General features: G+C 37.5%; 2 protein-coding genes and 2 pseudogenes across 3 annotated transcripts; 1 reads left to right on the forward strand and 3 right to left on the reverse strand.

Annotated features, from left to right (window-relative positions):
* Positions 1–12: 12 nt before the first annotated feature.
* LOC148572843 (uncharacterized) lies at positions 13–2,461 on the reverse strand. Its single transcript, XM_088505549.1, has 4 exons — positions 2,226–2,461; positions 1,207–1,333; positions 953–1,032; positions 13–364 (listed from the first exon to the last, which is right to left on the reverse strand). Exons 1-4 carry the CDS (start codon positions 2,459–2,461, stop codon positions 316–318), a joined length of 492 nt encoding a protein of 163 aa, XP_088361675.1. The 3' UTR covers positions 13–315.
* A 569-nt stretch (positions 2,462–3,030) lies between these two features.
* On the reverse strand, positions 3,031–5,898 carry LOC148572844 (putative disease resistance RPP13-like protein 1; annotated as a pseudogene).
* A 1,651-nt stretch (positions 5,899–7,549) lies between these two features.
* Positions 7,550–8,901, forward strand: LOC148572845 (uncharacterized; annotated as a pseudogene). The gene is made up of 2 exons (XR_015905095.1): positions 7,550–7,736; positions 7,837–8,901. The product of XR_015905095.1 is annotated as an uncharacterized LOC148572845 (transcript).
* A 356-nt stretch (positions 8,902–9,257) lies between these two features.
* On the reverse strand, positions 9,258–12,170 carry LOC148572846 (putative disease resistance RPP13-like protein 1). The gene is made up of 2 exons (XM_088504610.1): positions 9,527–12,170; positions 9,258–9,471 (listed from the first exon to the last, which is right to left on the reverse strand). Exons 1-2 carry the CDS (start codon positions 11,621–11,623, stop codon positions 9,397–9,399), a joined length of 2,172 nt encoding a protein of 723 aa, XP_088360736.1. The 5' UTR covers positions 11,624–12,170; the 3' UTR covers positions 9,258–9,396.
* Positions 12,171–12,444: the final 274 nt, after the last annotated feature.

The raw sequence follows: 12,444 nt of genomic DNA on the forward strand, positions 1-12,444 counted from the left end.
CAAGACACCAAATTTTAACGTGGAAAACCCTCTCAATGTGAGAGGTAAAAACCACGGGTCATTCGGACCAAAAAAGAAGTACCGCTATAATCAAGTAGGGATACAAGAGAATCTCAAATAAGTGCACAAATCAAATGCTTACATCAAGTCAAAACAACCAAGCATCAATACATATAAATGTGAACCAAAAACATGAAAAATTTACAGAACCAGAGCTACTTTGCACGCGCAAGCCATATCTCATCCTCCAAATTTTATCATAATCGTCTAACCATTAAGAATGAAAATGTATATCCAAAACTCGCTATCAAAATTTTAGCACAATCCAAGATTGAACCACTCCCCAACTGCAGATTTGTAATGACTGCATAATCAACCCAAAAAGAAAAAAAAAATTATCATTCCAATAATAATATGGTAATGAAGATTAAGGTCCATTACATCAAAATTAATCCATATCAAAGTGCATATTATTCACGTAGTTAGCACGACTAAGTGTCAAAAGAGACGAGAAAAATTTTTACGCAAGTATATACATGCTCCCCAACCTGCAATTGTCAAAAAGGTTGCACAATGAATAACAACATAGATGTATTTATAAATTCATGTAATAAACTTGAATGCATTAAAAATGATACTTTTTTTGGAAACTTCTTTGCGCTTAGCTAAAGAGAAATCGAGAGCTAGTTAAAAGATCACGGATATACATCTTTTAGTTTAAATTTACAAGCTCCACTGAATTGCAGTTTTGGCATTGTAAGAGCTTTGGCAGCAGTTATAGTACATTTAGTGTAGCATATACATCAAAAAATGGAAAGGTAGAGACACCATCTTTCCCTGAACTACACATAACTAATTCCTTCTCATATCAAGCTAGCATCATCTCTTTATCTTTCTCCCAACAAAAATAGAAAAAGTAAATTGTAAGGAGGAATAGAGTAACTATACCAACCTGAAGCTAAAATTGTAAGGATGAATTTCGGACTGAATGAAGATAATTAAGATATGGTTACCAAACCTCAAGTGTACTTCCTGAAACACAAATTAAAAAACATTTCAAAACTTAGTGTTTGTCATCACAAAAACCACACACATAATTATGTCAGAACCTCATGAACACAATGTTCGATCATTGGTTTGATTTTAGAGACAACAGTGAAAGGAAATGACACCCATTGGTTTGATATATGTACAAACTGCTCACACCATATTGAGTGAAGTTGATAGGAACGAAATTGTTGTGGATGGCATCACTACAACTTCTTCGACTATTTCAGGTACATGATTGTCATCTTCAAATGTGGAAAGCATATTCTTTGTCACCTTGGGAAATCTGTTTGATAACGTGTCCAAATCCAAAAAGGAAGAAATAGTTATTATTACAGAACCTTTTCTTAGTATTAGAAATAGCTTATTATAATAAGCATCTACTACTATTTATTTTATTTAAGATTCAATCTATGATCATACAGAATTGCCAGACAGAAACACAATTTTATAACTCTTTCCTTTCCACAAATCAAGTTATGATTTATTTTTTCTCTGTGAAAAAAGCAAAAAAGAAAGAAAATTATAAACAGGAATAGAAAAATATACCAACAACAACAAAAGCTTTTCAATAATGAGTGCCACCAACTTTCTCCATCATGTCTTTGCTTTTCAATAACTTGAAGCCAAAATCAGAAAACACAGTTTCTGGTTCCCAACACATCAATCGAGCTTAATTACCACCTCAAATGAACTTAGAATTAAATGAAGATGTATAGCCAATGTATAAGATTACATCTCGATATGTGCACAAGCTACCCATAGAAGATTGTAAAAACAATAAATTTGATACATCGATTTGTTTTAAAAAAAAAAAAAACCCAAATGTTGGATACACAGAAAAGATGTTCCATATCGTTCAATATTTGTTTAGGGTAATTCTTATCTACCTCTTTAAATGCGATTTTTTTAATAAAATATGAGAGTTAACAAGTGTTTCATATAGCAAAGACTGTTTCTCAGAGTAATAAAGGATATTTGTTTAATTACCTCAGCAAACTGAGAGCTTTTCCGATAAATGAAAGAAAAGAATGCAAATTTTGCAGTTGGCATATGAGTTCAAGTGGTTAATGTTGTTTAAAGAAAGAGAAAAAAAATTTACTTGAAGGAAAAGGAAATTTATGCATGTGTGAATTTCATTGTTGGTAGCATGACAAACATGAAGGTTAGAGAATTACCTGCTCAAAAATCTGTTCTCAGAAAATTTGTCTGCCATTGACTTGAATGGTGGGGATGTGGGAAATTTTGGACCAAATTTGTTGATGCTTGTTCTTGCAGTGATTGCCCAGCAAACCACAGCCGTTAAGTTGAAGTAGTAAGAGAGAGGGAGGCAGCTTTTCTCCTTCCATATTCTCCAGCTTATGACAGGATAAAATGTGTAGTTGTTGGAGGGAGGTGAGGCGGAGAAGCTCATTGCACTCCAATGTCTCCAGATTATGAAAGTAATGGATATGTAGAGTGGTAAGGGAGGGAAGGCGAGGCAGCGAACCCACCTCTGGGTATGACTTTATTCTGCTCTCCCTGCCATCACCAAGAATCATGAGATGAGTGAGGTTGTCCAAGTTGCCCAACCATGATACACCCCTCACTTGTTCCTTGCATCCTCCTACACTAAGCTGTTTCAGGTTAGGCGGCAAACCACCCTCTGGCGACCTGCAAATGTTTGGGCAACCTTGTATGTGGAGAGACTCTAGATTTGGGAGAAGACTATTCATGCCACGTGGCAATGCCTCCAACTTGTGGCATTTTGTGACGCGGAGATGAGTCAAGTTGGGTGCAGCCAGTCCTTCTCCTGCAAATGACACTAATTTAGGGCATTCATAGACGGTGAGACTTTGAAGAGCAGCGTGTGGTGGCTTTGACACTGAAACTGATTCCAGATTTGAACACCTGAATATCTCCAGATTCTGGAGATTGGGAAAGGCATCCAACGACAATGAGGTCAGTAAATCACAGCTCTCTTGTATCTGTAGATCTACCAAATCATATTTCTGTTGTTGCTGGAGTAATTCAATTTGGCTGCACCTATATATTCTGAGCTTTTGCAAAGATTTGGGTAAACAATTTCCCCCCAAGGATACAACAGATGAACACCATGAGATTTCTATTTCTTGGAGGGAAGTTAGATGGTGGATGATCCTTGCCTTCAATGCATACTCCGTCACAGATTCAAATCCCCTAATTGTTAAACTATCCCCAGCAAGTCTCATCTTTTGATGCTGTCCTTCTCCTATTTCCAGTTGGCGCACTTTGGAAACATCCGATGAGGAAGAAACGATTCTCTTTAATACCTGATTAACCATATCTCCCTTTAACATTGGACACTCTCTTATCTCAAGGCTCTTAAGCTGAGGAAAGGCTTCTGACTCAGGTAAGTGCCACTCCTCCCAACATGACATCTTATCAAATTCCAATGACTCCAGTGAGGGAAACGGTGCAATAGGCGAAGAATGTTGATGGCCTTCATTCTTGTAAAACTCCTTGCCAATGCTCTTCAGCTCATCAAAACTTTCAATGTGGAGGGACTTTAGAGATGGCAGCTGTCCAAGTGAAGGCAGCATGCAGCAATTCATGCAAGACTTGAGAGATACACGTGTCATGTTTTGGTACAAGGAATGCGCAATCCAATCTGGAAACATTTTCCCTTTGTATCCCTTGATTCTCAACACTTTCAAGACACGGTGCGGTTGCAAGCCCTGGAGTACATCTTCTTCATCAGTATGTGTGTTTGAAACCATATCATCACCTGAAGATAGAGACCATTCCAACAATACTTCATCAACGTGCTTCTTATCTATTATCCTTGCTCTCCTTGCCTCATTGCCATCAACCACATTTTCCAATTTCTGAATCTTAAGCGATCCACGAAGATTTATAAGCCCTCCTAACTCTTCCATTCCATTGTCATCTTGCTTTCCCACCACAAAGTTGCTTAAAGTGTGCAACTGTTTTAATTTGCCCATTCCTTTTGGCATTTCTTTCAGAGGAGTACCCCTTATATTAAGATGCCGCAAATTCACAAGATTATACATGCCATTGGGCAGCATAGTCAGCTTTGAACAGCCTTCTAACTTCAAAGTTTGTAGATTGCACAAGTTGCATAATGCCTCCGGCAATATCTTAACAGCACTCCAAGAGAGATCCAAATAGCGCAATTGGATCAATTTTTTAGCTATTGAATCAGGAAATATATTGAGTGTATGAACCGACAAAACTCTCAAGTATTTATTCTTTGACAATATGTCAAATGGTAATGTTGCGTGTGCTTTATGGAAATAAGATCCGGGGTTGATATACAATGATGTCCTCAAAGATTCTATTTCACGAGAGGAGAATGTTTTCTTGGAGATTGAACGATCGTATAACAAATGACGAGTTAGAATACTCATCTCTTCCTTTTCACCAAGTTCTGAGAATCTACAATAAAAATCTCCAGCAAGAAAAGTTGCCAAGTCATGCATGAGATCGTGCATCACAAAATACTTCTCATCGTCATACTCGACCTGCTTGAAGAATAGTCTTGAAACCAAGTCATCGAAACACTCGCAACCAACTTCTTCTAAAGTGTGTCCCCTCCTTGGTTGTTGTAAAAGGTTTTCCGCCATCCACAGCAATATTAATTTATCTTTATCAAATTGATAATCTTTGGGATACAATGAACAATAAACAAAGCATCGTTTCAAATGAGTAGGCAGATGATGGTAACTTAATAACAATGCAGGAACAATCTTACAATTTGCCAGACGAAATTCCCAAATGTCACTCGATAGTATTTTATTCCATTCTTCAGCACGATGCTCTGAGCGCAACAAGCGTCCAAGTGTTTCTGCAGCTAACGGCAGGCCATCACACCTCTCAACAATATTTCTACCTATTCCTTCCAGTTCTGAGCTCCCATTTGATTCAGGAAAGGATGCATTGTACGCAAAAATAGACCAACAATAATCATTCGACAGTTCCTTGAGAGAGTAAGAGCTAAAATTTTGAACTGTTGGACCAACATTCTCCTTCCGGGTAGTGAGAAGAATAGTGCTTCCCTTTGTCCAAACCAATGAAGAACTTCTTTTCTGACAGTTTTTCCTTCAAATGTTGTTGAAGTAAATCAAAGCTGTCAAGACTACAAACACCTAAAGAGATCCCCTTTATAACATTCTTTGTAGTCTCAACAACATCAAAATTTTCAGAAACACAAATCCATGCTTTCAGATCAACCCCGTCCATCAAATCCTTATTGTTGTAGAGCCATTGTGCTAAAGTAGTTTTACCAACACCTCCCATACCAACAATAGAGATGACAGACAAGTTATGATGATCGTTGTCATTGAGCATCTTGATTAGTGCCTGTTGGTCAGCATCCCTGCCGAACACATTCCCTTTGACAAGAGAAGTGGTTGGAGGTCTCCATGAGGAGCTAGCCGTTGGAATCTCTTTGAGACCAAGGGTATCTTTGCGAGTCTCAAGATCTACTATTGTTTCAACCACCTCTTCTATCTTAGTCATCATCTCCCTATTAGACTTCCTATGAGGCAAATCGAGGAAGTGAGGAAGACGAATGCGTGCCTTACAGCGAATTTCAGCTTTGATAAAGAGACGGTCCAGCAAGTCATCAGCAGTGTAGAGAGCATCCTTCAGACTATCAAGCCACTCCCTCACGAGTTCGTTTCCAAACTGCTTCTGCTCAGCATCAGCAGCGAGAGCTTTGGCAGCCAAGATAGCAGTCTTGAGCCTCTCAACCAGCTTCCGGTCCAACTTCTTGCCCACCACCAAGTTGACAAACTCAGAAGAAATGAGCCTGTCAAGAACAACGTTGGCGAAGCCAGAAACTAAAGCTCCAACAAGTGCTTCAGCCATGATATGATACAGATCAAAATAACAGCAAATTAATCAGTGAGTGATTAGAATGTAAGGAAGAGAGAGCAATATTGCAACAATGCTTGCAAGGTATTTTGCAATAGGCATACAGCAAAGAGACGTTGGCATCACGTGATAACATAAAATAATTGTAAGCAGTGCAGTGCATAGCTGGCTTTGCACGTTACTTCATTTTTATATTCTTCTTTGAAGGATGAAACAGAGTATTCAAATATCAAAAGGATGACTGACAGAGTATTCAATGCATATAATGATATAATGGTGGTGTGAGGTTAAAATGGGTTGGTAAAAGTGTTTACTCATTGGCTTCAAGGTCATTTTTCTTAATCTCTTATGCTTAGTTTGTTTGGAACTGATCATTTTTGTGTTTTTGATTCCGAGAAATGCAACAAATTAAAATGACAACTTGAGGAAGGTTTCAAACTTTTTTTTGGTCAACATTACCAATTTTTGAAATTTTTTTTTGGTTGAAATGGCTATTTACTTCCGTTTTAAATTACATGATGCATAGAGACAATTTAATTTTTCAAACAAGTAACAGCCAATGAGCTGAATCACTGCGAAGTTGATACAATGCTTTACTTACAGGTAACTAACTACATCATCTTAAGGTTTATTTTACTTATTTAAGAAACTAACTACACTCTTTTCTCCAAGAATATCTATCATCTAGAAATTTGATATATTAATGATGTAATATATTTAAAATTTATATCAAGATACACTGAAAAATAAAGGTAGTGAATTATTTAAAAAGAAAAAGGGCAGTTAACGCAAGGTTTGGTAAAAGGCCGTACCCAAAGAGTGTAATGTAAGCAGTCTAAGTTGACAATTACATCAGTGCCTGTTTCCAAAAGCTTCATCAATTTTCACACTCCAGTGTTAAGAAACTTCAGCAGCTTCATTGTCTTGTCTTAGTTCTGAGCTCTTCTTCTTCCAACATCATTGCTTCTCTAAGGCATTTGGCTGTCATATCTACTAAATGAACACAACAATAAACCAATAATGCACTTCCGATGTACTCATATAAGAAAAATAATATTGGATCACATAATATTATATCCTAATCATAAGTATTTTGAGCAACCAAATTGGATTTGTGTATGTATAATATTATGTGAGGGATTAAATATTTGATTGCATTTTTTAAATATTGGTTGCATTTTTTGATAAGTTTTTTTTGAGCAACCAAATTGGATTTGTGTAATGTATAATATTTGAACTGCTATGCCATAAAAAGTGCACATTTGGATTAAAAAATAATGTGTATTTTTTGGAACAAAAATATGTATTTATTTCTGCATGATATAACAGCTGAGCAACTTCAGGCAAAATATTTGATGACGATCGCAATGGCAATGGTAGTTCAACCAAGTCTAACAAATTAAAAGGAGGCAAAGTTGAGTGATGAGGGATGGATAGCCTTTGAATGTTTCTTGATGTTGATATGAAGAAGACATACATGAACACCTGAATTTGCTAAGGATATGGAAAGTTGGAAAAATGGTATTAAGTGGTAAAACGTCAAAGGCACACCACCGAAGCTTCACTGGCCACTAGGTGAATTCTCCTTTGCAATTTTCCATTAATTACTTCTTCTTTCTCTGGAGGATCATCTGAATTATGTTTTATGTGCTGCGGCCACTTTGCTTTAATTTATAAATATACATGCATGCATAGACGTTAAATTCATGAGAATGTGATCAATATTACGTCACAGATTCATGGCAGAAGCAGCCTGTCTTACTCTTGAACCGGCAGCAAAGAATTCAGGGATGTCTATTAATGAAGAGAATGAAAATGGTAGTTAGCAATAGGTTAGTTGCTGTTATGCTATTATATTTGATAACTAGCCGTTAGGCTGTTAGGTGAACTTTGCTATATATAGTGTCTCTCAATCTCTGTATTGTAGCGCAGCGCAGCCGGATTCAAGCCTTGCGAATGTAGCAGATGTCAGCAAGGAAGTTCAACCAAAAGAGGAAACCATTCAGGTGACTGAAAATAAGACCCATGGAGACAAGGGTGCAGATGAGAATTGTTCAGTTGGAGATAATGAAGAAAAGAAGGCACAAAATGGAGAAGATAAGATGATGGAAGAGGCTAGTAAGCCGACTCGAGCAACTCAACCGGCAAAGGCGGATAGGAGAGAGAGGCTTTATCAGATGTTGATGCTGCCATTTTAATTCAAGCTGTGTATCACGGTTACCAAGTGAGGAGATCAGAGCCATTGAAGAAATTGAAGCAGATAGCCTTAGTCAGTAAGGAGTTGACTAATGTCAAAGCTTCTATTCAAGCGTTTGAGCACTCTTCTGATGTACAAAATGATAAGAAGCAGAGGATCGCACATGGAGAGAATATAATGAGGCTCCTGCTGAAGTTGGGTACTATTCAGATATGTGTTACTGAGATCTTGAAAGGCGATGCGCAGCAAGATACAGCAATTGAAATGTGAAGAGGAAACTGGAAATAAAGCTGAGTTGTCAATTGTGGAGTCCGCGAGAAGCGCTGCAGAACTTGGTGACTCACATAGTGAAGAGGAGAATATAAAGAACTTAACACAGCAAGTACCGAATGAGAATGATGACAAGCTTGCTGCACTAGTAACCAGTGTTAACAATGAAGACACAGCATTATCAAAAGAGTTAGATCATGTTGCTGAACATAGTGGAAACTCAACAAAGGTGATGCTGAATTATTGGAAGAAAATGAGAAGCTGAGAAATATGATGGACAGATTGCTTGATGCTGGGAATGAACAATTGAAAGTGATATCAGATTTGACAGAAAGGGTTAAGGATTTGGAGAAGAGATTAGCAAAGAGCAAGAAGAGAATGAGGACTAAGAGGTTTAAAGCAGCATCATCTGTGTCCAAGATTATTAGTTCAAAGAGTAACGCAGGGCAACATAGAGCTATGGATGTTGCAATGTAAAACTATTTTGGTTTAAAAGAGTGTTATGTGTTATAAGCTTGTAATTCTGAGGTTTTGGTAAGGTTTGAGAGATCAGGTCCTTTGTAACTTGTAATGTGTTAATTTCACTTGGTGTTAAATACATGAAACATAAGTGCCAAACTTTTCACTGCTCATTGGCATTATACTATATATAGATTATGCTTCTTGCATTAAACTACTGTACTATGTTAAAAACTGAGATTGAAGGTAATTGATAAGGCTGAAATTACAAATGGTTTGGTTAACCAATAATATTTTCTTCATAATAATGGCGATATATTAGAAAAACAAAGTGAAAAGAGAATTTAATAACAAAATTTACACTCTATTATACAAGTCACTGGACATGACAAGCTTAACAGTTAATAAAACATAATTCATATTGAGAGAAGGCAGTTGTCCAAGTGAAGGCAGCATGCAGCAATTCTTGCAAGACTTGAGAGATACACTTGTCATGTTTTGGTACAAGGAATGCCCCATCCAATCTGGAAATATTTTACCTTTGTATCCATCAATTTCTAACACTTTCAAGACACGGTGCGGTTGCAAGCCCTGGAGTATGTCTTGTTCATCACTATGTGTGTTTGAAACCATATCATCACCTGAAGACCATTTCAACAATAACTCCTCAATGTGCTTCTTATCTATTATCCTTGCATTCCTTGCCTCATTGGCATCAACCACATTCTCCAATTTCCGAATCTCAAGTGATGCATGAAGATTTAAAAGCCCTCCTAGCTCTTGGATTCCATTCTCTTCAGACTTGCCTACGATGTAGTAACTTAAGATGTGCAACTGTTTCAATTGGCCCATTCCTTTTGGCATTTCTTTCAGACGAGTATCCCTTATATCAAGATGCCGCAAATTCACAAGCTTATACATGTCATTGGGCAGCATAGTCAGCTTTGAACAACCTGCTAACTTTAAAGTTTGTAGATTGCACAAGTTGCACAATGACTCGGGCAATACCTCAATATCACTCCAAGAAAGATCCAAATAGCGCAGTTGGATCAATTTAGCTATTGAATCACGAAATATATTGAGTCTATCAAACGATAAAACTCTCAGGTATTTATTCTTTGACAATGTGTGAGGTGGCAATATTGCGCGTGCTTTCCAGAAACCAGCTGCATGATCGGTATACAGTAATGTCCTCAAAGATTTTATTTTATTAGAGGAGAATGATTTTTCAGGGATTGAATCAGCGTATGACAAATGACGAGTTAGAATACTCATCTCTTCCTTTTCACCAAGTTCTTCTGAGAATCTACAATAAAGATCCCCAGCAAGAAAAGTTGCCAAGTCATGCATGAGATCATGCATCACAAAATACTTCTCATCATCATTCTCGACCTGCTTGAAGAATAGTCTTGAAACCAAGCCATCGAAACACTCGCAACCAACTTCTTCTAGAGTCTGTCCCCTCCTTGGTGATTGTAAAAGATCTTCAGCCATCCACAGCAAGATTAATTCATCTTTATCAAGTTTATAATGTTTGGGATACAATGAACAATAAACAAAGCAACGTTTTGAATGAGCAGGCAGATGATAGTAACTTATTAACAACGCAGGAACGATCTTACTGTATGTCATAGGAAATTCCCAAATGTCACTCGATAGTATTTGATTCCATTCTTCAGCAAGACGCTCTGAGCGCAACAAGCGTCCAAGTGTTTCTGCAGCAAACGGCAAGCCATCACACCTCTCAACAATCTTTCTACCTATTCCTTCCAGTTCTGAGCTCCCATTTGATTCAGGAAAGGATGCATTCTCCGCAAAAATAGACCAACAATAATCGTCTGACAGTTCCTTGAGAGTGTAAGAGTTATAGTGTTGGACTATTCGACCTACATTTTCATTGCGGGTAGTTAGGAGAATAGTGCTTCCCTTTGTCCCATGTTGGAAAGGGGTGATAAAACTATTCCACTTGTCAGCATCTTCACTCCAAACATCATCCAAAACAACGAAAAACTTCTTTTCTGACAGTTTTTTCTTCAAATCTTGTTGAAGTAAATCAAAGCTGTCAAGACTACAAACACCAGAAGAGATCCCCTTTATAACATTCTTTGTAGTCTCAACGACATCAAAATTTTCAGAAACACAAATCCATGCTTTCAGATCAACTCCGTCCATCAAATCCTTATTGTTGTACAGGCATTGTGCTAAAGTAGTTTTACCAACCCCGCCCATACCAACAATAGAGATGACTGACAAGTTATGATCATTGTTGTCATTGAGCATCTTGATTAGTGCCTGCTGATCACCATCCCTGCCGTACACATTCCCCTTCACAAGAGAAGTGGATGGAGGTTTCCATGAGGAGCTACCCGTTGGAATCTCTTTGAGACCAAGGCTATCTTTAAGTTTCTGAAGATCTTCTATTCTTTTAACCACCTTGTTTATCTTAGTCACCGTCTTCCTAGCAGATAAATCAAGGCGGAGAGGAAGGGGAACGAGTACCTTTTTGCGAATTTGAGCTTTGATGAAGACACGGTCCAGCAAGTCATCAGCAGTGTAGAGAGCATCCCTGAGACTATCAAGCCACTCCCTGACAAGTTCGTTTCCAAACTGCTTCTGCTCAGCATCAGCAGCCAGAGCTTTGGCAGCCAAGAGAGCAGTCTTGAGCCTCTCAACCAACTCGCGGTTCAGCTTCTTGTTCACCGCCGAGTTGACAAACTCAGGTGAAATGAGCCTGTTAAGAACAAGGCTGATGGAGCCAGATACTAAAGGTCCAACAAGAAGTGCTTCAGCCATGATATGATGATCACAACAACAGAAAATGAATCAGTGCGTGATTGGATTCTCAGAATGAAACGAAGAGAGAGCAATAGTGTAATAGTGCTTGCAAGGTATTCAGCAATAATGGGCATATAGTGAGATACAAACATAAAGATTCCTCAGCAAAAGGACTTTGGCATCGCGTGGAGTGCAATACTGGGTTTTCTCTTTACTTCTTTTTCATATTCTTCTTTGAAGGATGAAACAAAGTATTCAAAAAGCAAAAGTGAGACCAAAGCAAACTCGGAAAAAAAGAAGATAGCACAGCAAAAGGAACAAGCTGAGAATGAAGAGAAACTTGCTGCACAAGTAACCGGTATTAACAATGAAGACACAGCATTGTCAAAAGAGGTAGATCATGTTACTGATCATAATGGAAAACTCAACAGTGGTGATGCTGGATTATATATAAGATTATGCTTCCTCCATTGAACTACTGTGTTAAAAAATGAGATACAAGGTAATTGATAAGACTGAAATTACAAATGGTGTGGTTAACCAATAATATTTTTCATAATAATGGCATGCCATATATCCCAAAAAAAAACTAAGTGAAAAGAGAATTTAATTAATAAAAAAATCAGAAATATTTGGTAATCAAAAGAAATTTGCCAAAGACAGGTAGAACTTGCTTTATTTAGCATTCATTAATAATTAATGAATATTAAATAAGGTTAGTTCTCACTTTTTTTTTGTCTCCCTAGTATTACAGTAAAAAAAATTACACTCTATCATACAATTTCGTAAAGAGTTGTCAAGCTATTTAGTCTATTAGGCGACAAATTAATAACAAAATA

This window comes from Arachis ipaensis, chromosome B2, assembly GCF_059453495.1.
Source record: "Arachis ipaensis isolate K30076 ecotype BB chromosome B2, ASM5945349v1, whole genome shotgun sequence".
Classification (NCBI taxonomy): domain Eukaryota; kingdom Viridiplantae; phylum Streptophyta; class Magnoliopsida; order Fabales; family Fabaceae; genus Arachis; species Arachis ipaensis.

What these genes read in the sequence shown, in the direction of transcription:
- LOC148572843 (XM_088505549.1), bottom strand. Translation starts at nt 2,461, where the DNA reads ATGAGCTTCTCCGCCTCACCTCCCTCCAACAACTACACATTTTATCCT. An exon ending in GAGAACAGATTTTTGAGCAG is followed by an intron (nt 1,334 to 2,225) that starts GTAATTCTCTAA and finishes GTTATCAAACAG; the next exon opens with ATTTCCCAAGGTGACAAAGA. An exon ending in TATCAACTTCACTCAATATG is followed by an intron (nt 1,033 to 1,206) that starts GTGTGAGCAGTT and finishes TTTGTGTTTCAG; the next exon opens with GAAGTACACTTGAGGTTTGG.
- LOC148572846 (XM_088504610.1), bottom strand. Translation starts at nt 11,623, where the DNA reads ATGGCTGAAGCACTTCTTGTTGGACCTTTAGTATCTGGCTCCATCAGC. An exon ending in ATGCCAATGAGGCAAGGAAT is followed by an intron (nt 9,472 to 9,526) that starts GCAAGGATAATA and finishes AATGGTCTTCAG; the next exon opens with GTGATGATATGGTTTCAAAC.